The sequence below is a fragment of the Narcine bancroftii genome, chromosome 1 (genome assembly GCF_036971445.1).
Source record: "Narcine bancroftii isolate sNarBan1 chromosome 1, sNarBan1.hap1, whole genome shotgun sequence".
Classification (NCBI taxonomy): domain Eukaryota; kingdom Metazoa; phylum Chordata; class Chondrichthyes; order Torpediniformes; family Narcinidae; genus Narcine; species Narcine bancroftii.
The window spans coordinates 67,729,593-67,756,930 of NC_091469.1; the positions used below are offsets into that span (position 1 = coordinate 67,729,593).

The 27,338-nt window shown below is 39.4% G+C and overlaps 1 protein-coding gene across 10 annotated transcripts in view; it reads right to left on the minus strand.

The window, feature by feature from the left end:
• ercc6l2 (excision repair cross-complementation group 6-like 2) overlaps positions 1–27,338 on the minus strand; it is a 178,816-nt gene that overhangs the window by 77,132 nt on the left and 74,346 nt on the right. For 9 of the 10 annotated variants that reach the window (XR_011354668.1, XR_011354664.1, XR_011354660.1 and 6 more), the window contains exon 16: positions 25,908–25,988. Coding sequence is in view for 4 of the 10 variants with exons in the window: in XM_069929289.1 (XP_069785390.1) it covers positions 25,908–25,988 (81 nt within the window). In the remaining 6 variants the exon portion in view is untranslated. Of the gene's footprint in view, positions 1–17,637; positions 17,723–25,907; positions 25,989–27,338 lie in introns of those variants that run through there. The other variant, XM_069929330.1, reaches the window with a different exon arrangement.

The following is a 27,338-nucleotide window of genomic DNA, read 5'->3' on the forward strand; positions in this document are numbered from 1 at the left end:
TTGAATTAATGCACTATTTCCCACTCATTACCATCTTTACCCAATTCCTCCTTGGCAATCACACAACATGCCACTTCCTGATGAACAAGGTCCCCCACCTCCACTCTGGCCTGAGATCCTCTGGCAATGGTTTTGGGGCTTGGATATCCAGAGAATATCAACCAACTGAAGATTTGCATAGTCTACTTTCGCCACTGCTAAAGCAAGAAGAGTTGCACCATGTGGAAAGAGCACCAAATGGTAGGAGCTTGATAAAACATGAAAGTTTTTAAAATAAATTCTCAACAAAATAAAAGCATCTATTGGTACCATTCCTATATATCAATTACAGAACCTATAAGGTAGTCAAGAAGTGAAGATCTTCAGTTAAATAAGTGGATGGATTTGGGGTGATGGCTTTAATATGTTACTTCTTGCAGTCAACATTAATAATTGAAGCTTTGTGCTTTGAAGGCACAAATAACAGTAATCCATGCATTGAACAAGCTAAAGGATATCTTCATCTCTTTTCTCTTCAGAAAATCCACAAATTATTCTCTTCTTTCCTGTACAATATTATGCACAAGCAACATATTAACATGAATATGGAGGTCTTCACTTGCACACATAAAAGGGCATATGTTCAACAATCTGATGGCATACTCAGTGACTTCTGATACACAAATAACTTGCCCTGCAGAGGTCCTGTGCCTTATGATGCGATTCCTCAGAATTTTCAGTCAAGTTTTAAAGAGGGTTCCTATGTTTCTCAAGAGTTAGCACTCAAATCTGGAACAAAAAGTTTTGAAAAGTTGGATTTTTGTGACAATATAGCACCACAACTGCCCAGGGATTCTGGCAGAGGCTTGCATGTGGTAGTCAACTCACTGAACAGTGGTGCTCTTTGTGGTTGATGAATACTCCTGGCAGTTGTAGTGGAGCTAGGATTGGCATTTATATGCAATTAAAGCACTCTGTGCACATGGAAAACCTGCCAGAAGAGGAAATAAAATGCCCATTCATTGCAGCTATCCTGGTCATAGCGTCAAGCGACAGAACTGGTTAGCCTGTGAAACAATTCAGTTGTGCCTACCCATCTGAGTGATCCTTTAGGTATCATTGGTAGTCCAAAGGAAGGAGACAGAACAAAGAAGTTGAGGGTGGTGGCGACTTTGTCAGAGGTAACTAATGGGAGGCCACCAAGTTTGGCAGGGAAGAGTTGATCTTGAAGGACATTACAAATATTTTTGACTACCAACATCAGGAAGTAGCCCTTTTCACTCCAAAGATGTAATATCACTGGTTCTCCATAGCTCTGGATCACCTTGAAAACAGCAACTCATACATACAGTTCCTCTTCATTTACTACAGCTCAGCCTTCAACACCATTATTCCCTCAGTGCTGGTCAAGATTCTCCAAACCCTGGGCCTGGGCATGTGCACCCATTCTGCAACTGGATCTTTGACTTCCTCATCAGAAGACCAGTCAATATGAATTGGAAACAATATCTCATCCCCACTGACAATCAGTAGAGGCACACCCCAAGGATGCATGCTTACCTCACTGTTCTATTCACTATGCTATCTACAAATTTACTGATGACACCACTGTTGTCAGTCAAATCATAAACAGCAATAGCGTACAGGAAGGAGATAGATCAGCTAGTTGAGTGGTGTCACACCAACAACCTTGCACTCAACAGTAGCAAAACCAAGGAGATCATTGTGGACTTCAGGAGGAAGTTAGAACACAGACCAGTCCTCATTGAGGGCTCAGTAGTAGAGAGGGTCAAGAACTTCAAATTCCTGGGTGTCAACATCTCCTAGGATCCATCTTGGAGCCTTCATGTCAATGCAATCACGAAGAAGCCTTGCCAGCATCAATACTTTGCGAGGTGTTTAAGGAGTTTCAGGATGCCACCAAAGACATTTGAAAACATCTAGAGGTGTACCATGGAAAGCATTCTGGCTGGTTGCATCACAGTCTGGTATGGAAAATGCTGAGGACAAGAAAGGGATGTTAACTCAGCCTGTGATATCAAGGGCACCAGACTTCACTGCATCAAGGACATGTACAAGAGGCAGTGTCTATCCTCAAAGACTCCCACCAACCAGGCCTTGCCCTCTTCACTCTGCTACCCATCAGTGGAAAAGGTACAGGAGCCTAAAGCCAACTTAGTGGCACAAGGACAGCTTCTTCCCCTCTGCCATCAGATTCCCGAATGATCAATGAACCTAAGACACTGCCTTACTTTGACTTTTCAAGCACTATTTTTATTTTTTTTTTGTAAGGTGGTTTATATGAATGTTTGGACTGTGATATGCTCCTGCAAGACAACAAAGTTCGTAACTTGCTCATGAGAAAAAAAATTTCGATTCTGACTTATTATTCTCATACTTCTGCAATCCTTTCCTGGGCAGTCCTGGCAGCATCTTAATGAATCTTTTCTGCACCCCTTCCAACTTAAATGAGTGGGAGTGGATATGGAGAATTAAAGGGGCCAAGCAATTGGGTTGGGTAGGAGATATAAAAAGTTGATGATGTTGAATTAGGGCTATTTAAATAAAAAGGTGAAAGTCTTAATGTGTTTTTTATTTATATATATATATATATATTTCTTCTTCTTTGGCTTGGCTTTGCGGACGAAGATTTATGGAGGGGTAATGTCCACGTCAGCTGCAGGCTCATTTGTGGCTGACAAGTCTGATGCGGGACAGGCAGACACGGTTGCAGCGGTTGCAGGGGAAAATTGGTTGGTTGGGGTTGGGTATATATATATATATATATATACATACACACACACACACACACACACACACACACACACACATAGTATTTAGAACACTAATTTCCAGTAAAGCAATACAGTCATAGTGCAGATGGATAAAGGTGGTACAAATTTTCATTTGCACACAAAGTGAAAATTATTTTGAATTTTAGGGGATGTTGTGGACTGAAGCCACCACTTTCTTAAAATTCAAAAACACTCTACATTCCAAATTGAACACTTGTAGATTAATTTTATTTCTTTAACAAGTTTCCTATGTCTCAAGGTCACTGCAAAATAAAAATCACCATACATCACTCGGATTGAATCTTCCACTTCTGAACAGTGACTCCTAACAAGGTGTAGCCTTGATACAACCATACAGTCCATCATCATGTTGGCTCTATCTCTCTTCCTCCCATTCCATTCCTCACCATTTCTTCCATCAAGCCTATTCCCTCAAACAGTTTGACTGAGGACAGTGAAAACACAGCTGGATAAAAATGACAGCATTTTAACCAGAGATTACCAATTAAGGAGAAGGAAAGTTAAGTTTGTAGGGATGCATTTTTCTCTACCTCAAGCATCCCAAAGTAATTTACAGTCAAAGAAGTGGGTTTAAAGTGTAAACACTTATAGAAAACGTGGCATTTAGCAGTTAATTCTCAAAAAAAGCAAAAAGATCAAGAGCAAATAATCTGTTTTAGTTAAAACACAATGCTGGAGAACCTCAGCAGGTCAAACAGTATACTTTATGTAGCAAAGATAAATATACATAGCCAATGTTTCAGGCTTGAGTCCTTCATCAGGGCATGAACAAAATAGTGGGGTTGGGGGGGGGGGGGAGCGGCAGAGTCCCAAAGGCAAGAGCTGATAGGTGGATAAAGAAGAGCAGGCACACCAGCAAACAAGGGAAGTGGAATGGCCCTGTGAATGGAGAGAGAAGGGGATGAAGAGCTAGAGGAAAGCTAGAGGGAAGAGAGGGAAAATGGGGAGTAGGCTAGCAGAAACCAGAGAGGTTGTTATTAATGTCATCAGGTTGGAGAGAGCCCTGTCTGGAAATTGCTGTTGTACCCTCCATCCACATTACCTCCTGCATGTGGGTCTGTGCTTCCCCCCCCTGCCCCTTCCCACCACCATCTTGTTCGGACACCTGCCGACATTTTTTTCATACCTTGATGAAGAGCTCAAGCCCAAAATGTTGCTACATGAAAGCACACTTGCTGATTTTTTCCAGTTTTGGTGTTTTTACTTTAATCATGGTGTATGCAGGCTTTCATATTTTAACTCTAATCTGCAAGAAGGGTAAATAAAGACCAGGATGTTAATGATTAACTCTGTTTTTGAACAAGTGGCACAAGACCAATTACATCCACGCAAGAGAGTGGGCAGGTCTCAGTTTAATGTCACACCTCGAAGAAGACATCGACAGTGCATCGAAACTTCAACATTCCAGTGAATGCCACGCAAGGTTTTTTTGAAACTTGTAATCTTTTGACTTGGAGTGCCAACAACTGAACCATAAATCATAGGAGGTTATGTTCACAACTAGCGGGTGGCTACTGACTCTTAAAGGAACTTGCTAAAAATCATTTATCCAAGTTTTAAGTTTGTGAGACAGGCAACATTCGCACTGATGATATAAAAATATGGTGAGAAAGGGCTTTTTCACATTGGCGCAGATTCATTCAACACAGGAAAACTATAAAATACTACAATTCCCGAGATGTATCAGGCTTATTTCCAAGATTGTGGTTTGTTTTTGGAAATGTGGCACAACTTGCTGAAATAATTGTTGATGTTTGAACTGCGTGGACATTTGACCAGGAAGTTAACTGACTTTAAACATTACTGTAGTAATAAAAAATAGGGTCCTAAAGTCAGAATTGAGCAGTATGGAATCAGGCCCTTCAGTCCACCTCATCCATGCCAACCAGATTGTCCATCTCAGCTCAACTTATTTGTTTGCATTTGGTCTATTTTCCTATCCAAGTACCTCTCTAAATGTCTTTTGTATATCACAAGTGTACCTGCCATGACAGATTCCTTTGGCAGCTCGTTTCACATACCTATCACCTTCTGTGTGAAAAGGTGCCTCTCAGGTCCATTTTAAATCTTTCCCCTCTCATTTTAAATTTGTGCCTCCTGGTTTCAGATTCCCTCTCTTGAGGAAAAGGTTTGTGACCAATCCCATTCTTCATCCCTCTCGTTATTTTAAATCTCTCTAAGGTCATCCCTTGGCCTTCTGCACTTCCAGCCTCTCCAGCATCTCTTAACCCAAGCCCTGCTAATTTGAATCTTGTCTCCACCAATTCCAGCTTAATATCTGCAGTATTTACTTGGCATAATGGTTGTAAGAATTCAATGTGATCTGTGAAAGCAACAGCATGCAGCACGAAGCGGCAACCTTACTTTTCCATCTACGGAGTTAACAATGTTAGCACCCAGAAAATCTATAACGTTTCTGCTGAGCTTTCATTGTCATTTATCATAGCACAGTACAATGGACTAAAAGAATTGCCTTCCAGTGTCTGAAAAACCTCCTGTTCTAGCAGAAATTCTACACAGGTATCATAACCATTATAAAATGCCCAGTGCAGAGGGGTGTAACCATGATTGTCTGAAACTGTGGAAGCAATATCCATCGAGTATGCAGCTTGAAGAAGGGCTCCAAGCACTCCTACATGTCCACAGGCTGCTGCCAAATGCAGAGATGTGCTGCCCTTGCAGTCCCGAATTAAAGAGTTGGCATTGTGTTGAATTTTCGACGCACTCTTCATGACCAGTAACTGCCCCTCTGTGCAATGCTGTTGGATCCCATTTGTCTTTGGCATCTACATTTGCTCCCTTATTAATAAGTGAGTACACACAATCTGTATGTCCATTCAAAACAAAACAAAAAAAACTTGGTTGTAGGAGGGGCATGATTGGCAGCTCAATATTACAGGATTCCATTGTTTTTGGCTTTATAGAACTGGGGGGTTAAAAGGTGGAGGAGTTGCATTGCTTGTTGGAGAAAACATTACAGCAGTGCTATGGCAGGATAGATTGGAGGTCTCATCCAGTGAGGCTATTTGGGTGGAATTGAGGAATAGGGAAGGCATGAAAACACTAATGGGAATGTATTTATAGACCACCTAAAGGGCTGAGGAAATTAGAGGAGCAAATTTATAAGGAGGTAGCATATATGCGTAATAAACACAAGGTGGAGATTATAGATTTTAAACTTTCCACACTCTTGCCCAGTAGTTCTAGGCCCCACTTTAATTTTTCAAAAAAATGTACGCCAAAACATATATTCAAAAGAAGTTTTAATTAAATCATTTACTGCAACTGTATTTCAATGCAACTGAAGTCGGGAATACACTGGAACATATATTTGATATTCAACTACTATTTCAATGTCAACCATCTCAAACACACATTCAACAATTGTTGTCACTTCAGTGGGAACCTTGCCCTTGCCGCTGGCTGCAGATATTTTTTGATTCGAGGGACTAATTTTGTTAGTTTCAACCTTAAATCTCCACGTTTTGTAATTTCCAGTCAGTTTCTCTTAGCTTGTAGCAAATCACTAATAGCACTGAAGCCACATTCTACTAAATAAGATGATGGAAAATGTATCAATAGTTGCCTTGCTAAAGTAGTTCAGTTTGGGTATTTCTTTTCGATCTCGTTACACAGGCACATTATGATTCCTTTCACTTTGAACAGAGTTTCACAGATTCATCATGTTGCAACTCAATTAACTCCTCTTGGTATTGCACTGGAACTTCAGATAATTCCACCAGCAATGGCTGAGTTAACCAAGAGGGAAAATCCATTGCCTTTAAATCACAAAATCTATCATTGAAGTCAGTAACTAACATTTTCAAATAGTTAACAATGACGTTTGTAGCAGCATTAGTTACCTCACACTTATTTACCCAATAGAATTGACTGAAATTTCTTGCAGAAATATTCCTTTAGCATAATTCTAGAAGTCCCATGAATCCAAATATCTTTGTTTTTGCATCAACGAGCGTCATATTAGGGGCATGGCATGATGGCGTAGGGAAAAGAGGTGGAGAAACACCTTCCCCAGCAGAACTACTCAAAACCCATTTTACAACTTTTTATAAAATTTTTTAATCCGTTGATATTATTGTTGAAGAGTCCTAATCTGCAGCTATGAGGAAAATCAAGGCTCAAATGGTGAAAAAAACAGCAATTAAACAGCTTGGAACTGTGGAAGAAACTCAGCCTACCATACAAATGGAACCTCCACCTCAGCCCAGGCCACAATGATCGTCTATGGGTAGGTCATATAGCACACCGGTGCCGATCTTGCGTACCGCCATGCAAGATGGTGGTGGTGACAAACAACGATCCTCTCCTGAACAAGAAGATCAACCGCGTATGCACGCTACACCCAAACTGGCCCAGTCTGCGGGGGGACATGACTTAACTCAGCCCAGTGACTCTGGGCGGGGGGGGAGTCCGCACCCACAGTCGGGCAGCCCAATCTCCGTGGTGATGGAGGAGGAAGAGGAGGACATTGCTGGATTAGAAAAAGAGGAGGAACAACTTTTGGAAGTAGAAGAAGGCCTGAACTGAGAAAAACTTTTAAGCTTAAATCAAACCCAGTGTATTCTAATCCTGCTTTATCTGATATATCAAACAAATGGAGTATCTGGCTGTGCAGATGAGCCAGGGATTCTCAGTGGTCAAGGAGCAATTTAATGAGATGAAAGGTGCAATGTCTGACATGAAAGGCAAAATATTACTATTAAAATGGATGTTAATAAGTGCTTGAGTTGTGGATAAGGTTCAAGATAATTTTAAAAAAGATAGAAGAGGCATTTCTTGATTGAAAAGATGATGTGGAGCAATGTAAAGAAAAAATGGAGCAGATGGAAGATTCGTTCACAGTTTAGGAACTTCAAAGGAGTGATTTACTGAAGAAGATTGACGTATTGGAGAATCAGAGTCGGAGAAATAATGCTAAGATTGTGGGTCTTCTGGAAGATTTTGAAGGTTCGGATCCAGTTCAATTTTTTTGCAAGTGGATTCCCGAGGTTCTAGAAATAACTTATTTTCCAGAAGACTTGGAACTGGACAGGCCTCAACGAGCGATTAGAAGGAAACCACTTCCAGGTCAAGCGCCATAATCAGTTCTGATTCGATGCTTGCATTATCAGGATCGAGAGATGATTTTGAGACTTGACGTGCAGAATGCCAGACGTAATCAGGGCCCTTTGATTGTTAAGAATAATAGAGTATTCTTTGATGCAGATTTGAGCCAAGCTGTTATTAAGTCTTAAAGAATTTAATTTGGCTAAAGCTGTTTTGTGGAAGAAGGGTTATAAGTTTGCCTTTCATTACCCTGCTGTGTTAAAAGTTTTTTATGGGAATTATCAATCTCAATTTTTTGATAATGATCATGAAGCTCTTACTTTTGATAATTCCTTGCCTGTTAATAAGCAGTGTCAAGATCAGTTTACTCAACAACTTGTGTCGGTCCTGAAAGGAAAGAATGGAAAATGAGAGATGGAAATTCATCAGTTGATTGATATTGGTCTTGATGCTGATCAGGTTAACCATGATTTGGAAGCAGCTTAATCGTACTTGACTTGATTATATTATTTTTTGCTGTTTATTCTGTTCGGGGGGGGGGGGGGGGGGAGTATGGAGGGAGGTGGTCCAACTGCAATTTCTTCCGAAGTCGTCGGCCACTTTGTGGCATTTGTCATTCCCGTGTAATTGATGGGGGTACTACACTTATATTGTTGTAGTTTCTTTTTTGGGGGGGGGAGCTTTTTTTCTTTTTCATTTTTTTATAGGGGTCTGACTGTTCTTTCTTTCTTTGAGGAGTTCTTTGTTATGAGCCATGGAAGGTGCTTTGCCACTGTGGGGTGTGAAAATAGCTTGTTATAGCCAACTTAAATTTTGCTACTTTTAATGTTAATGGGCTCAATAATCTGATCAAGAGAAAGAGGGTATTAGCGTATATTAAAAAAATGAAAGTTGACATTGCATTTTTGCAAGAGACTCATCTAACTGAAAAAGAACATCAAAAGTTGAAAAGAGATTGGGTTGGGCATGTTATTAGCTTCTTCCTTTAATTCCAAGGCAAGGGGTGTTCCTATTTTAATTCATAAAAAGTTATCTTTTACATTGTATTCAGTTTCTGAAGCTGTTGATTGTTAATTGTAGAATTTTTTCAGAAGCTTGGACGTTAATGAATATTTATGCTCCCAGTGTGGATGATGAATGATTTATGGTGGATGCTTTTTTTAAATTTAAATCAGGCTTAAGATAAGGTATTGGTTGGAGGTGGCTTTAATTGTTGTCTGGAACCATTGTTGGATAAATCTCCAAAATAGGTAGGTAAAGCGAAGATGACTAAGCAATTAATGACAGTAATGAAGGATTTGAATTTGGTACAGATTTGGAGAAAGTTAAACCTGACCGAGAAGGATTTCTCTTTTTATTCATCCAGGCATAATTCTTATTCGAGAATAGATATATTTTTAGTGTCAGCGCAATTGCAAGGAAGAAATTTCAAGGTTGAATATAAATGTAGGATTTTGTCTGATCATTCATTGTTATTAATTTCTTGTACTGGTCCTGAGGATGTAGAGAATGTGAATCGATGAAGATTTAACCCGATGCTGTTGAAAAATCCTGACTTTATTAAGTTTTTGAGAGATCATATACAGTAATTTTTGAAAATAACTGTGGGTTCGGTTGATAATAAATTTGTTTTGTGGAATGAATTGAAATCTTATTTGAGGGGACAGATTATTTGTTATACAGCTAGAAATAAAAAAACATTTGGCTCAGGTGAATGATTTAGAGAAGGAGATAAGAGATTTTGGAGAAAGACGTTCAGCAAGATGCGACGGAAATTAAAAAAAGTTTATTTAACTAAGTTAAAATTAAGGTATAATTCTTTACAAACTTAAGTTTGAGAAATTATTGCAGAGAACTAAACAACGCTATTATGAATTAGGTGAGCGTGCTCATAAAGAGTTGATGTGGCAAATGAAGACTGAACAGGATTCCAGGATAATAAATGCTATTAGACGGGATATGTTGATTACTTATAAACCCCAAGAAATTAATGATGAATTTCGTTCATTTTGTGAGAAGTTGTATGCTTCTTAAGTATTGGAAAATGCCAAAATTGACACCTTTTTGACTGATTTAGCTTTACCATCTTTAAAAGATGCAGAGGTTAGGGATTTAGATGCATTTTTTTTTATTGTTGTGGAGGTTAAAGAAGCACTAAAGGCAATGCCCAGTGGGAAATCCCCAGGAAAAGATGGTTTTACTTCAGAATTTCAAGATTTGTTACTTCCTTCGTTGATGGAGGTTTTGAAACAGGCTACAGAGAGTGGTTCTTTTCCAGATTCCTTTTTTAGAGCATTGATTACAGTTATTCCTAAGAAGGATAGGGATCTGCTGAAAGTGGGATACTATAGACTGATTTCTTTATTAAATATAGATTATAAAGTTGTTGCCAAGGTTCTGGCTAATAGATTAGCTAAATATTTACTGGATTTGATTCATGTGGATCAAGCTGGTTTTATTAAAAATCAATATTCTGCATATAATATTGTAAAATTGATTTCTTTAATTAATGTTTCTCAGGGGCAATCCGGCCAACCTATGGTAATTGCTTTCGATGCTGAGAAGGCCTTAGATAGAGCGGAATGGGTATTTTTTTTGTTTAAAGTGTTGGAGAAATTTAAATTAGGGCCACTTTTTATTGGCTAGGTAAAGACTTTATATAAAAATCCATCGGCTAGAGTGGTGACAAATGGACAAGTATCTCCTTTGTTTGTATTATCTACATCGACTAGACAGGGTTGTCCTCTGTCGTCAGCTCTCTGCATTGGTGAAAGTGTAGCCAACCACTACAAAGAAGCACACAAACACAGTGTGGCAGGTTAAGCTCACTGTTTTATTAGGGCTGGAAAGGCTGCTTTTATACTGTTCAAGTTCCTACCGTTTTTTGCTGATTGACTGAGTCATCCATATGAATAACAATAGTGGGCGGGAATAACCATGCATATGAATGCTATTCTTTCCTAGCCTGTTTCTACTGAGTTAGCTGGGCAGCTTGGCCAACACCATTTTAGGGCTGTTGGTCTGATGTTGCCCCAGCTTCTACCGCCGGTTCGTTGTCCTGGGAGTCACTTTAGTGATATCTGTCCACGTCTGCTGCTGCGCGATGTGGCGGCCCGATCTCCGCAATTGAGGGCCGCCACGATCCCCCTCCAGAACCAGCGTTACAGTCTATAGTGTCCGTAGGTATAGTCCCCAAAGCCTTTTGTGGTCTGCCTCTGCATCAAGGTGTTGGTGTCTCCACGGGTTCTGTGGGCAGGTTTGAGTTTATCTTTAGTGAAGACCTTTGGTTTACCACCAATGTCCAGCCCAAAGGTGGCTCTGTTGTTCCAGATGACTTGAAAGGGACCTTTGTATGGCTTCTGCAGTGAACGGTGGAGTCCTCTGCATACAAAGACGTACTCACAGTCCTTGAGTTGTTTGGGGATGTTTGGCTTGGCTTGTCCATGTCTGGAGGGTGGGATCGGAGCCAGTTTACCGACCTTCAAGCGCAGCCTCTCCAGGAAGGTGGTGGTCTCCTCCTGCTGTCCTCTGGCCTGTGGAATGAAATCCCCAGGAACTGTGAGTGGGGCTCTGTAAACGAGTTCAGCGGAGGATGTGTGGAGGTCTTCTTTCGGTGCTGTTCGGATGCCCAGTAGTGCCCATGGTAACTCATCCATCCAGTTGGGGCCCTTGAGTATGTTCAGGAGGGCGGTCTTGAGGTGCCTGTGGAAATGCTCCACCATGCTGTTGGCTTGCGGGTGGTATGGCGTCGTATGGTGTAGCTGAGTGCCCCACAGGTTGGCAATGTCGGTCAACAGCTGGAGGTGAACTGTGCGCCTTGGTCAGAAATTATGTGCTGTGGAAGTCCAAATCTTGCAATCCAGGATGAGAGGAGTGCTTTGGCACAAGACCTGGTGGATGTGTCAGCCAGGGGGATTGCTTCTGGTGAAGCGGTCGACAAATGTGAACAGGTAGCGGAAACCCTGAGAGACTGGCAAGGGTCCCACTATGTCCACGTGAATGTGGTCAAACTTGTGTTCCATTGGCTCGAAAGGCTGTGGGGGGACCTTGGTGTGTCGCTGCACTTTGGCTGTTTGGCACTGCATACACGCCTTGGCCCACCCCCAAACTTGTTTCTGCAATCCATGCCAAATGTATTTGCTGGCCAACAGCCGGACCGTAGTCCTGATGGATGGGTGTCCCAGCCCGTGGATGGAGTCAAACACTCATCGCCTCCATGCCGTTGGGACAATAGATCGAACCTGCCCAGTGCCCATGTCGCACAGGAAGGTAGTAGTACCTGTGCCGACTGGAACATCCTGAAGTCGAAGGCCTGTGACAGTGGTCCTGTACTGCGGGATCTCGTCATCCTGCTGCTGTGCCTCTGCCAGTGCTGTGAAGTCCAGACCGTTGAACAGGGAGTGGATACTGTGTCTTGACAAGGCGTCTGTGACCACATTCTTTGCCCGAGATGTGCTTGACGTTGGTGGTGTACCCCGAGATGTAAGGCTAGTGTCTCTGTTGGCGGGCTGACCAAGGATTGGAGATTTTAGCCAGGGCAAAAGTCAGTTGTTTGTGGTCCGTGAAAGCCCTTCCCTCGAGAAAGTATCGGAAGTGGCGGATGGCTAAGTACAGTGCCAGCAGCTCTCTTTAGTTCAGGGGGCCAGAGGTGTTTGCTGAAGAAGGCTAGTGGGTACCAACTTCCTTCTATCTGTTGCTCCAAGACACCACCAATCACTGTTCCCGAGGCATCGACTGTGAGGGCTGTGGGTACATCTGGTCTGGGGTGGGTCAGGAGTGCAGCTTTGGCCGGGGCTTCTTTAGTTTCCACAAACACACATGTGGATTCGTCGTTCCAGGTCAGTTCCTTCTCCTTGCCAGACATCATGATGAACAGAGGGCGCATCACTCGAGCAGCTGCTGGGACAAACTTGCTATAAAAGTTTATCTTCCCCACGAACTCCTGGAGACCTTTGGTTGTACTGGGCTTCGGGAAGCTGCGAATAGCCTCTACCTTGTTGGGTAGTGTTGTGGCCCTGTCCTTTGTAATCCTGTGGCCCAGGAAGTCGATGGTATTCAGGCCAAACTGGAATTTGGCCAGGTTGATGGTGAGGCCGAACTCCTACAGACAACTACAGAGATTTCGAAGGTGCTGAAGGTGTACCTATCGCGTTCTACTTGCCACGAGGATATTGTCGAGGTAGACGAAAGTGCCATCCAGGTCTCAGCCTACTGCGTTCATCAGTCACTGGAATGTCTGTGCCACATTTTTGAGCCCGAAAGGCATCCTCAGGAACTTGAACAGCCCAAATGGAGTGATGATGACCAACTTAGGGATGTCAACAGGGTGCTCCATGATCTGGTGATATCCTCGCACGAGGTCCACTTTTGAGAATATTGTTGCCCTGTGCAGGTTTGCCGCAAAATCCTGGATGAGTGGTACAGCGTAATGGTCCAGGGTAGTGGCTTCATTGAGCCGGCGATAATCGCCACATGGTCTCCAGCCCTCAGTTGCTTTAGGCACCATGTGCAGGGGTGAGGCCCATGGGCTGTCTGACCGTCGAACAACACCCAACTCCGTGAGCTTGCAGAACTCCTCCTTAGCCAATCTGAACTTCTCCCGGGGAAGTCATCTTGCCCTTGCGTGGAGAGGTGGGCCCTTGGTCAGGATATGATGTCTGACGCCGTGTTGAGGCATCTTCGCTGTGAACTCATCCTCCAAGCGGTGGACGGAGTCCAGGTGCATTGCCAGAAACCTAGCGCCCCTCAGTGCGATGGTCTTGGTGTGGACGAGTCGCTTACCCTTAAGGTCCACTAGGAGCCTGTGGGTTCGCAGGAAATCCGCTCCAAGGAGTGGTTGTTCCACTGCGGCCAGTGTGAACTCCCACAAGAAGTGACTGCCCCGAACAGCAGCTCGGCCCTATGAGTGCCATAGGTCTGTATACTGCTGTTGTGGGCAGTCCTCAACGTGGGTTAAGCTAGTCTACGCCTAGAGTCCAACCCTATCTGGGGTATCACGCTGACCTCTGTTCCTGTATCCACCAGGAAGCATTTGCCGGACATGCGATCCCAGACATACAGGAGGCTCTCTTGGTGGCCAGTCATCATGGCCATCAGCAACGGCTGGCCTTGTCACCTCCCTGGAACCCAGAGGGGAACTGGCATCGGCAGGCCTCGGTGCCCCATGTCCAGTGGTAGAAGCACCAACTGTCGCTGGACTCGTTCCTGCCTCTCGTCTGCTGTTCCTGCTCCGGTCTGATTGTGGGACTTCTTTACAAGCCCCATGGTAGCCGAGCACTTCTGTTTCTGTTTCCACAGAACTTCAGCCCGTGCTGCAACTTTCTGGGGGGTTGGTGAAATCTGCATCTGCCAGGAGCAGTTGGATGTCTTCAGGCATCTGTTCCAGGAATGCCTGCTCGAACATGATGCCATGTTCATCTCCCAGGAGGGCCAGCATTTCGTTGATGAGTGCTGATGGGGGATCTGTCTCCAAGTCCATCCAGGTGGAGCAAACGTGCTCCTTGCTCTCACCATGAAAGTCCGAATGTCTCGGTTAATAGCTCTTTGAAGGCAGTGTAAGTGCCTTCCGATGGTGGCCTGTGGATAAAGTTGTCCACTCTGTCTGCAGTCTGTGGATCGAGGGCACTGACCACATGGTGATGCCCCGGATCTGGAACGAAGACTCAGCCTGGTCAAACTGTCCAGAAGGTCAGAAGCTTCAGGCCGACTGTGCTAACTACTGCTTCATTCTCCATCGCTAGGTTTAGATTCCTTCTAAACTGTCAGGTTCACCAATTGTAGCCAAACACTATACACACACACAGGTGTGGCAGGTTAAACTCACTATTTTGTTAGGACTGGAAAGGCTGCTTTTATACTGTTCAAGTTCCCGCCATTTTTGCTGATTGACCGAGTCAGCCATATGAATAACAATAACGGGCAGGAACATCCATGCATTTGAATGCCCTTCTTCCCCACCCTGTTTCTGCTGTTAGCTGGGCAGCAATGACCAATGCCATTAGGGTTGTTGGTCTGATGCTGCCCCAGCTTCTACCCCTGCCGGTTCTTTGTCCTGGAAGTCGCCTATTGCCAGCCCGATCTCCGCAATTGCAGGGCCTCCACAATAGAAACTTTGGTTCAATTGATTAGACAAGATGGTAATATTAAAGGGTATTAAGGTGAACGAAGAGGAGTATAAAATAAATTTATTTGCAGATGATGTTTTGATATATTTAACACAGCCTATGCAATCTTTGGGGAATCTACATGCGAGACTGGAACAGTATGGTGAATTGTCAGTTTATAACGTTAATTGGGATAAGAGTGAAATAATGCCTTTAGGGGCTGTAGATTATTCATCTTGCAAGCATCTTGCAAAATTTAAGTGGTCTGATCGAATCAAGTATTTGGGAATTATAATAGTTGATAATTATCATTTATTTGAATTGAATGGTTTGCCTTTATTGTCTTAAAATTAAGTGATTTAAATCAGTGGAAAGATTTACCTATAACCTTGATAGGGCAAGTAAACTGTGTAAAAATTAATATCTTTCCCTGTATACGATATCTTTTTCAGTCTATTCCATGTAGAATCCCCCCAAATTTATTTTTAGATACTTGAATGCTTTGGTGTGGATCTTTTTTATTGAAAGGTAAAATGGCAAGAGTGTCGTTGCAAAAATTATCTTGGAAATATGCTTTAGGGGGATTGCAATTTCTTCATTTTCAGCATTATTATGAATTGGCACAATTGAAATTTATTAATAGAATGTTTGAAGTGGATAAACCTTTGCTTTGGGCTAAGATTGAATTGTCCCAGATTAGTGAACAAAGAACAGATCATTTTATTTATAAATGGAATCCTCAGCTTCTACAGAATTACAATTTATTAGTGTTGAAGCATTTAATGGAGTTATGGAGTAATTAGATGTGTTATAGGTATTGAAGGTAAAATTTCAGCTAAATCTCCTTTGTATCAGAATAAACTTTTTTCTTTTTCAGTGAACAATCATCTTTTGAAAATATGGGAACAAAAATATATTAAGTTGTTACAAAGCTGGGTATTTTATTTCTTTTCAGAGAATGAAGGAAAAAATATGGAATTTCTTCGAATACCTTGTTTACTAATTATCAGGTTCGAGCCCTACTTTTAGATAATTTTGGACGTATGTCAAGATTACCCTTACAATCTAGATTTGAAAGTTTACTTACTGAAGGAGGTAAGAAGGGATTTATATCTGAGATGTATGTTTTATTACAACATAAAATTAAAAAGCCCAATGTTTATAAATCTAGGCTTAGGTGGGAAAAAAGATTTGTCTATTTCTATGTCTCAGGACTATATGTGAAGATAGTATGACTAAGTTAGTGAATGTAAGATATAGATTGGTTCATTATAATTTTATACATCAACTTTATTGAACTCCTGAGAAGTTAAAGAAATAAGTTTATTTCTTCTGACTTATGTTTTAGATATAATAAACATTGGTTCTTTTTAACATTCTACTTGGTTGTGTGAAACAGTGAAACCTTTTTGGAATAGAATTATGGAATTTTTAGAGGGTTTATTAAAATTCAAAATTTTGCTTGACCCTTTGGTATTTTTATTGGGTTATATTAAAACTTGACTTTGGAATTAAAACCAAATAAGTTTGAAATTGCATTTTTGAGACTGGCATTAGCTGTGGCATGAAAATGTTTGACTATTACCTGGAAAAAATGAGACTGATTTAAGCATCCAACGGTAGCATTCGGAAATGAGGTCTTGTATTCCATTGGAAAAGATCATGTATAATTTACGTAATAATTATCACTTTTTGTTAAGGTGTGGTGCCCGTATATGAAATATATGGGTTTAAATTTGTAGTAGTTTTTTTTTTAAGCTCCTGCTGTTGGGGTTGCACCAACCATAGTGATACTGGATGATTGTTATGTGATTTGATCTCTTCTCTTTCTATTTTTTTTCTTTGGGGTAGTCTAGTGGGGGATGGGGAGGGGGGGGTTATAGGGGCAAAATATTATGTACAATTGTATTTTGCTTTTTATTGTATGCTTTATTTGATAAATAAAATTTTATTAAATAGCGAGCATCATATTTGTTACTTGAAGTTGCTTGTTCAATTTACTTAGTTTCTCAAAAATGTCCATCAAGTAACTCACATAAGCTTTGCCATCTGTTGTTAGCAAGAGTTTCATTTCAGGTTTGTCTTTCAAAGCTAACTGAGGAGATCAAACAGTTTCTTAAACCTTTTGAAGCAGTTTTCTTTTGACAACCATTTTACTTCAGTATGAAGCAATAATCTCACAGGTTCTGCATTTTTATCGACATAAAACTGTTTAAACAGACATTCACATTTGGCATTAGCTTTGATGGCATTGATACACTTGATCACAGAATGCAGTATCTCATGTAGAACAGGGAAACTTTCTTGGCAGCTAAGCTTTCTCAGTGGCTAACACAATATACAACCAACATGTTTGGATTTTCATTCTTCATTAATTTTAAACATCCTGGTTTTTACCCATCATAGCAGGTTCACCATCTGCAGCACAAGATACACTGTTTCCTTTTGGTATTTCATTTTCATCCAAATAATTTTTGAGCTTGCTGTAGATATCAACTGCAGTTGTGCTTGTTTCTAATGATCCACAAAACAACATCTCTTCTTGAAACATTTCCTAATCAATATATCTCATGTTTGCCAATAACAGAGCCTCACTGTCCCGTATGGTAGATTCATCCAGTTGTATTGAGAATTTTCATGATTTCAACTTCTCCATAAGCTGTTTTTCAACATCTTGACCTATGTCATCTATTCTGATGCTGACGGTCCTATTACTCAATGGCATTGCTCGGACATCTTTGTCATCCTTTTGCAGAACTGTTTTGAGAAACAATAATATTGCGGATTTAATCAGTTCCTCCCCAATCGTATGATTCTTCCCATGTTTTGCTATCAGCAGAGAAATTTCATAGCTCGCTTCAAGGAGACGATTCAAGGCTGTAGTTTGCACAGAAAATAATGAAGAGATTTTTGATCTATTTTAAAACTTCTCTTTCAGTGATTTAAAATATTCCAATTTTGAATTGACATGGTTGGGATGTTATACACCTAAATGTGCTTCATGACGACCTGCTTTCATTGATTAATTTGTCAAAGTCTGTTGGCATAATAGGCAGAAAGGTGCACGTTCATTGTGTATAGCAGGTATAAACTCAAACTTCAAGAACTCCACTGAAAATTGATGAACCTTTTGCTTGCTTGGTCTGCTCATTTTGAATATACAACAGCACAAGCTCCCTGAAACAGATTAATACAACAGCGCGAGTTTCCTAAACAGATTAATCAATATTTTTATGATGTCTTAGAATTGAAAAATGTAATAAAAGTAATGACCCAAAAAAACATGAAAAAAAACACCAGCGCAGTTTCTGACATTTTTCCTTACTGAGAGTGCATCAAAACTGCGCTAGCTATGTGCTTTACTTTTTGGGGTCCCCATTTTTTTCCTGATTTTGCCACCTCCCCCTCAGGAACCCGCCCCCATTAATACGCCAGTTCACAAAGATACACACAGATACAGGTCTCACTCACTACTGAACTGAAAAAGTAAAGGGGTATGGATGGAAACATGATTGTTGAGATAATTTGGAAAGGATAATAATAAGACCGGTCAGAAAAAATGATGTTTACCAAGGATAACAACAGTTAAAGAAAAACAACAGAGAAACATTGGAAGAGTAAAAACATGTTAAGAAAATAAAAAGAACAGAGATGTTACTTGGAAGTTACCACAATTGTGTTGAACTGACAGTGGTGCCAATTCACATTTTTCTCACCAACATAACAAGTTTATTTTTTCAAACCAACTTTTTAATTATTTCCAAAAATATTCCTATGCCCCACTAAAATATTCTTAAGCCCCATGCCTCACCAAAGTATTCTCACGCCCCACCGGTGAGGCGTACACCCCACCTTGAGAATCTATGCTCAAGCCCCTTTCACACTTGCAAGTGATCCCAGGAATGAACCGCTAATTGGCCTTTAAAGCAAAATCAGCTCAACGTCGGCATCAGATGACGTCATCTCATGCCGGAGATCAACGGCTTCGACCCCTAATACAGTCCCTGGCATCTGCAGATGTCGGCGTTGCAATCAGGGAAGTATGAAATGGGTAATTGCATTATAAGATTGAAATGACCTAAGTTTTTGCCTGAGTGCAGGAACATGAAGGAAGATTAAAATGAAAGTATAAACTTCGCCGTGGGAAGAGAGTGGAAGAGAGGAAATAAAAAGCAATAAACAGCAATAGTGGACAATATTTAAACAGCATGGGAAAGTTGGTAGTGCTATAGTGCGCAATTTATAAAGACTGTGGGAAATGCCTTGAGGCAGAGAAACCCTTCCATAAATGCTCCATTGCTCCCCTTTCTCTGCTGCATGAAATTCTGGGAGGGCAGGTCCGCCATCGCTTTTTCCCACGGCATTTATAAATTGTACACAATAGTGCTACCGACTTTCCCACGCTATATAAATTGTTCGCTATTAACATTTATTGCTTGCATTTTCCCACACTCCCTTATAAAGGTTTATATAGGTCGGCACAACAACAAGAGGTTGAAGGGCTCATACTGTGATGTACATAAAGCTTAATTATGTTATAATTAGGCAAGATTAATTTTGTTCAAATAGAAGATCATAATTCATTGATCAAAATTTAGGGCAGGTTCACCATTGCTCAATGTGTCATGACATCACCAGTAAAAGGTAGAACAGTCCTAACTCTGGGGATAGCTCCTTGCAAGTGTGAAAGCGTTCAGTGTCCCAGTTAGGAGTGGTCAAGTGTGAAAAACCAAACCCTCATTCCTATCCCGAGACACTTAACGGCCAAATTAGTGGGATGTAAGTGTGAAAGGGGCTAATGTCTAGGACGCCCATAGTGTAAAAAGGGCTGGATGGGTTGGAGTTGGTCAAATGTGTTTGGGATTTTTTTTTTACATCAATACATAGAAGAACTGACTAGAGAGGGTATTGGATCTCCTATTAGGGAAAGAGATAGGTCAGGTGACAGAGGTTTGTGTTGGGGAACACTTTGGGTTTAGTGATCATAATACAATTAGTTTTAGGTTAATAATGGAGAAGGATAAGGCTGGGGCTAAGGTTGAGATTCTTGATTGGAATAAGCCAAATTTCGAGGAGATGCAAAAAGATTTAGAGGATGTGGCCTGGGATAATTTATTTTCAGGGAAGGATTTAACACATAAATGGAGGATATTCAAAGGGGAAACTTTGGGAGCAGAGTCAGTATGTACCTGTGAAGATTAATGGAAAGGTTAGAAAAATATAGGGATATTGGGAATTTGATTTGGAGGAAGAGGGATGTGTACAACATGCATTGACAGCAGGGAATAGATGAGGTGCTTGAAGAATATAAGGAGTGTAAAAAAAATCTTATAAGAAAACAAATTCAGTATTTTTTGCATATAAATTCTAATTCAGTAGATAATAAATTTATTATACGGGAAGCACTCAAAGCTTATTTAAGGGGGAAAATAATGTTATTCAGTTAAAAATAAGAAAGATTAGAGGAAAGAGAAATCAGTTGGAAAAAGAGTTGCAAAAGAAATCAGAAAAGAAGAGAATTAATTAATAAAAAAACATTTTAATACTATTCAGACATACAGAACTGAAAAATTAATTCAAAAAACAAAGCAGAAATATCATGAATTGGTAGAAACCTCAAAATTTTAGCTTGGTAATTGAAAGCATAACAGGTATCTTGAACAATTAAAAGTTAAAAACAACATTCTGGGACTATTACATATAAATCACAAGAAATAAATGATTCTTTTAAGAAATTTTATTCAATCAGAATCAATTCAAAATGAAAATAAGATTAATAATTTTTTTTATCTCAAATAGATTTACCTAATTTGAATGTTCAGGAGAAAAGCACTATGAATTCTCCTTTTACAGCGAAGGAGGTAATTGAGGTAATGAGTTCATTACAAAGTAGTATGTCACCAGGGGAAGATGATTTCCTGTAGAGTTTTATAGAAAATTTAAGGATCTTTTGATACCTCCATTTATAGAGGAATTAAATCAAACATTGAAAACACATTCTCTGCCAGATTCTTTTTCAACAGCAGTTATTACTATAATACCTGAGATCCATTGAAACCAGCTTCATATGGATTGATTTCATTATTAAATGCTGACTATAAGATATTAGCTAAAGTGTTAGCAAACAGATTGATAAAATATTTACTGAAGTTAATACATATGAATCAATCTAGCTTTGTTAAAAATAGGAAATCTGCAGATAATGTGGGAACATTGATCAGTTTAGTACACTTAGTTTAAAAAAAATGGGTGATATAATTGTTGCAATTGCTTCAGATGCAGAAAAACCATTTGATAGACTAGAATAGGAATTTCTTTTTAAAATTTTGGAAAAATTTGGGTTAGGGTCAATATTTATTGATTGGATTAAAATAATATACAAGAACCCTACTGCGAAAGTAGTTATGAATTGTCAACTATTAAAAACTTTTTGAATGACTAGATCAAGTAGACAAGGTTTTTCACTGTCGCAGGCTTTATTTGTTTTAGCAATTGAACCCTTTGCTGAATTTATAAGATAGGATTTAAAGATAAAAGGTATTAAAGTTAATCAAGAAGAACACAAAATAAGTTTGTTTGCAGATGAAGTTTTGATTTATTTAACAGATTTTTTAAATTTGTTGCGACAACTTAAATTTAGATTAAAAGAATATGGAGAAGTATCCAGTTATAAAATTAATTTGGAAAAAAGTGAAATTATGCCTTTAGTAGAGGGGGATTATCTAAAATGTAAGAAATTAATTGATTTTAAATGGCCAGATGTGGGAATAAAATATTTAGGTATTCGTGTGGAAGCGGAATTAAAAAATGTATTTAAATTATTCTCCATTATTAAAAAGAATAAAAAGATTTGGAAAGATGGAATACATTACCTATTACTTTAATAGGCAGAGTCAATTGTGTTAAGATTAATGTTTTTCCTAGAATACAATATCTTTTTCAATGAACTTCTATAGAAATTCCTAAAAAAATCCTTAAAGAATTAAATGCATGTGTTAAGTAATTCTTATGGAAAGGAAGGATGGGAAGAGTTTATTTGGATAAATTATGGTTTGGTGGAATTACAGTTCAGGTTTGCATCTCCCTAATTTTGAGTGTGAGTGCTGCTGCGCGAATAATCCTGACGCAAAGACCACACAGACTGTACAGCAGGCTTTAATTAGTTTAAACTTATACACACCAGGTTTCAGTGTACTCCTGGCTGCATATGTCTGACTGTCCCCAAAGGGATTGGCTCAAGTCTTTATACGGGCCAGTGATTGACAGCAAGTACAGTAACTTGTATATAACTTGTAGGTACCTACCTGCAGGTACAGTGGCTGCCCCCTGCAGTAGGCTGGTAGGAGTGTGGTCAGTGTAGTGGTTGTATCACAATGAGTTACAATAAAGCAGCCCAGTTGAATTTTGCTAATGTATTAAATAAATAAAATTCCAGTTGAACTTAGTAAAATGGAGGATTCAAGCCCACAAGATTTTATTTATAAATGCAATTCAAGGTTGTAACAATGAATAGAGAAACTCTCATATTGAAGCATTTCATTGAGCTTTGGAATTAGGCTGATGAAGAAATTGGGGGAAGGTTTATTGTCTGGAAAAACACCATTATTATAGATTGATTGCGTTTTCCATGGGAAATAAATTTTTTAAGATTTTCTAGTGTCGAGGAATTAAGAAGATCAAAGATATTTTGAACCAGGGAAATATATTTCTTTTAAAAGAATGAAGAAGTTAAAGGTACCTGAAAATACAAGATTTTTGTATTATCACATTATGAAATATCTACGTGAAAATTTTAGTCAAGAACAGTTATTACCAGTAGAGATCAAATTAGAATTGTTGTTAGAATGTAATGTTATGTAATGTAAAGAGATTTATCTCAATGATGTATAGGCCAATACAAAAGAAAGCCAGAAAATTAGGATTTAATAAATCTAGACAAAGATGGGAAGTAGCATTGGGATATATAGAGAAAATATGAAAAGCGCAATAAATGAGATATGGAATGGTTTAATATAATTTTATTCGTCAGTTATATTTAACACCAAACAAGTTTTAAAAAATTGAATCAGACTTTATTGTATCTATGTTTTAGATGTGGACAGAAATTGGTACATTTTTGCATTCTTCTTGGAAGTGTCCGAAAGTTAAACATTTTTGGTTAGAAATATGCAATTTATTGGAATGAATAATGGGGGTTAAGTTCCCACAGGATCCAATATTATTTTTATTGAATAATGTTAAGGATGTTAATCCCAAATTGAAATTGAGTATGTATTAAAAGAAGTTTGTTCAAATTTCTTTAGCAATAGCAAGAAAATGTATTTCCATAACTTGAAGTCTAATATGGATCTAGGTATCGAAAGATGGGATGCTGAAATTCGGAGTTGTATACCACTTGAGAAATGTCACATGTATTTGTATTGATTTGTATTATTTTTAATCATGTGTATACTTTTATGTAGTTCTAAATTTAGAAATAATTTTTTTAAAAGTTGTATAAGGCATTGATGAGATCAAATTTAGAATATTGTGTGGAGTTTCGGTTACTAAGTTATAGGAAGGATATAAACAGAATAGGGAGAGTGCAGAGGAAATTTACAAGAATGTTGCCTGAATTTCAGGGTTTGAGTTACAGGGAAAGGTTGAGCAGGCTGGGACTTAATTTCCTGGAGCATAGAAGATCGAGGGGTGACTTGATAGAGGTATTTAAAATTATGAGGGGCACAGATAGAGTCAATGTGGACAGGCTTTTCCCATTGAGAGTGGGGGAGATTCAAACAAGAGGATATGGATTGAGACAAAGAAGAAGTTTAGGGGAAACTTCAAGGGGAATTTCTTCATTTAGAGGGTGGTGCAGAATGAGCTTCCGGCCGGTGGAAGATGTGGGTTGGGTTTTAATATTTAAGGAAAAGTTGGATAGGTATATGGATGAGAGAGGTGTGGAAGGTTATGGGGCAGGAGCGGGTCAATGGGACCAGGTGGGAGAAGATGTTCGGCATGGACTAGAAGGGATGAACTGGCTGGTTTCTGTGCTGTAATTGTTATATGATTATATGCATATGATACTCCAACTTGCACAACAATTTGTACACCTGTAGCATGATAAAAACAGAAATGCTGGTGGAACTCAGCAGGTTTTGCATCCATAAGAGGTAAAGATAGATAACCGTTTCAGGCCTGAGCCCTTATTCAAGGTAGCTTCAATACCTTAAAGAAGGGCTCAGGACCAGGACTTTAGTTACAGTGCCCTCCACAATGTTTGGAACACTTTTTTCCTTTATTTGTCACTGTGGTCCATAGTTTTAAATATGTCGGACATACATTTGGGGATTTTTCTTAATGATGTTCCATACTGTTGATTTTGGTAATCCTAAAGTTTGTATGATGTCTCTTACTGTTTTATTCTTGTTTTTCAGACTCAATGGCTTATTTAACTTTCAGTGGCACAACTCTGGACCTTGTGTTGAAAAATGGCAACTACAGACTCCAAAGATGATCAAAGCTTAGAACTAAGCCTAGCTTTCCTATACATGCATTAATGAAGCACTTAAACATATCTGAGTATTCACAATCATCTGTGAAGCCAAATGTGCCAAACATTATGATGCCCTAAAATGAGGGTACTATGTATAAAATTTTGTAATTTCTACATTGTCAAACCAAAATGTATACAAATAACCTTAAATAAAATCTGGAATGTGCATCTTAATAGCATTAATTGTTTAATCACAAATTTAAAACTGTGGAGCATAGGTGCAAAGAAAAAAAGTGTCTTTCCTCCAAACATTATGGAGGACTCTGTATGTACCTATACATGAGACCTGCTGAGTTCTCCAGCATTTCTGTGTTTTTACTTCAGTCACAGTGTCTGCAGACTTTTGTGTTCATAACTGTAACATGGCGTCCCACTTCTTGCACTCAGTGATCTGATCACTGAAGCCAAGTGCGCCAAATTCCTTTTTCACCACCATCTATTAGTTCCATCACTTTAAAGGAATGACGTACCTGTTCCCGAGCCTCCATGCTCTATAACACTCTCCAGGGTCCAGTTATTTCTTGCATGTGCTGCCCTAGTTTGACTTACAAAATTACAACACCTTATCATTGTCTGAATTAAGTTCCATCTTCCATTCTTGGCTCCTTTTCTCATTTGATCTAGATTCTGTATTAATCCTGGTCAACCTTCTTCACTATCCATTACACCACCAATTTTGATGTCCTCCACAAACTTGCTAACATACATTGTTGTTCCTCATCTATATTTACAATTTGGATGATAGTCGGCCCAGTAATGAACTCTGCAGCATAACACTTGGTCACAGGCCTTCAATCTATAATACAACTCCACCACCATCCTCTGACTCTTTCACACAAGCCAATTTTGAATTGAATTGGCCAGATCATTAAAAATAAGTCAGATCTCAACCACTTACTCTAAAAGTAAGTTCTGTTAGATGGAAGGGCAAATGTCTTGAGCAAGTACTATCCATGAAGCTGAATGATCAAGTGAGTTGTTCATATTCCTACCTAATGTTCTCAAATGCAAATGGAAAGAATAGTTCAGAGTTTCTCATGATATTTAGTCATTCAAATGCACAAAGTTTGGAAACATCTATTCATCCATTTCAAGCACACGTGGCAAATGTCAACTAAAAACAGATATTTTAAGATATCTAATGTCCATGGAATATACAAATACACCAAAGAACATTGCACACAGTAACAATTATCTTGTAAAAAGTGTAGTTAAAAGGTGTAATCAAAATCTATCCTGATTTCCAGATGAGTCACGCATCCAGAGCTTGAATAGCATTAACCTATGGGAAAGTGAACTATTAACCCAGGTGCCACATTGGGAAGCATACGAGAGGTGAGGAGTCACCCGAGGACAATGGTTTTCAGGTGAAGCATTGCATGCCTGCATGAGATGACAAAAACTCACCGTTTCCTGTCTTTCCACAGGAGGTTCTTCTCTCAACTGTGTCGTGGCTGTCATCACTCCTGCTTCCACTTGGCCCTCCCTCTACAAAGAAATGTAGAAGAAATCTCATGCTTTAGTTGTATTAAAAACAGAGGATATGTGTGTAATGAATAATTGCATACTGAGAAATTTTGGTGATGCTCTTTAAAAAAGTCTAAACTAGAAGCCACAGAAAAGTAAACCTATTCCACTTGATTGAGTTTACAATTGCTCTCTAAACATCTTATTTTCCTGCATGTAGTGAACTGTGACAACCTAGTATGTAATTTCAGGAAGTGAATTGTATTTATACCCAGCGGTTACAACCCACATTTTCTTCTCAGAGAAGGATTTAAACTGGTACAAAAATTCTGAGGTATTTAAAAAAAATGGTTTAAAGAGTAGACATTTAAATTACACTCGCACTCTATGAAGCCCATTAAATGTTGTCATCGTGTAGTACAAAAAATGTAGCACTTAATTTGCACACAGTTAACCTGATCGAGAAACAGCCACATAATAAATAACCACACAAATGAGGTTAAAATTGATCTTTGGTCACCAGCACTCAATGCACAATTTTGTAATGGTTTTAGATTTCTATTTGTTTCCAGAATTCTGTTCCATTGACCAAATTAAATTCTGGAAGCATAATAAAATGCATTTCTAGTTCCCCAAATGCATTTTTAACACTAGCAAACCAAGGATGAATAAAACAATAATCAGAAAATGCTGAAAGTACTTAGCAGAATTGGACTCATCCTTAGGAGGAGAAACTGGGTAAACACTTCAGCTCAGAGATCCTACACAAGAACAGCAAAGAAACTTGTAGAGCTGCAGGAAGGAGAATGTCTCTGCTGGGGCAAATGGGTGTGGCCACAGGGATAAGCTATAAACAAGATTTTCAGAATACTGAGCTTCCCATGGCCTGAAACTAATTCCTCATCTCACTCCCACTTGTGGCCTCCTGCACGGTCACAGTGAGGTCCACACAAGTTTGAGGAACCACCTCATTTTCTATCTGGGTACTTTGAGCCTTCTGGACTTGATATTGAATTTTACAACATCTGGTAACTTGATTAATTTGTCTGTATCAGGCATCCATCTGTGAAATTAGCTCAGGTTTATTTTTCTCTCTGGGAGTGAGTAGAGGTCAAACCCAGCCTGACATGCTGGGTTTGTCCTCCTACTCTGCATTTCACATTCTTTTGTCCAGATCCTTAGTTGTCACTCATTGACCAGAAAAACTTTAGTTTATCCCCAAGATCATCCTGGTTTCACCTCATCAGGGGCATCACCTGTCCCCCACCCCACTTGCACCTTAACAAGTTTCTTTTGTCTCTTTCCCAGTTCTAATAAAGGCTTTTCAGCCTGAAACATCAATTCTCTTCCCACAGATATCATAGAGTCATA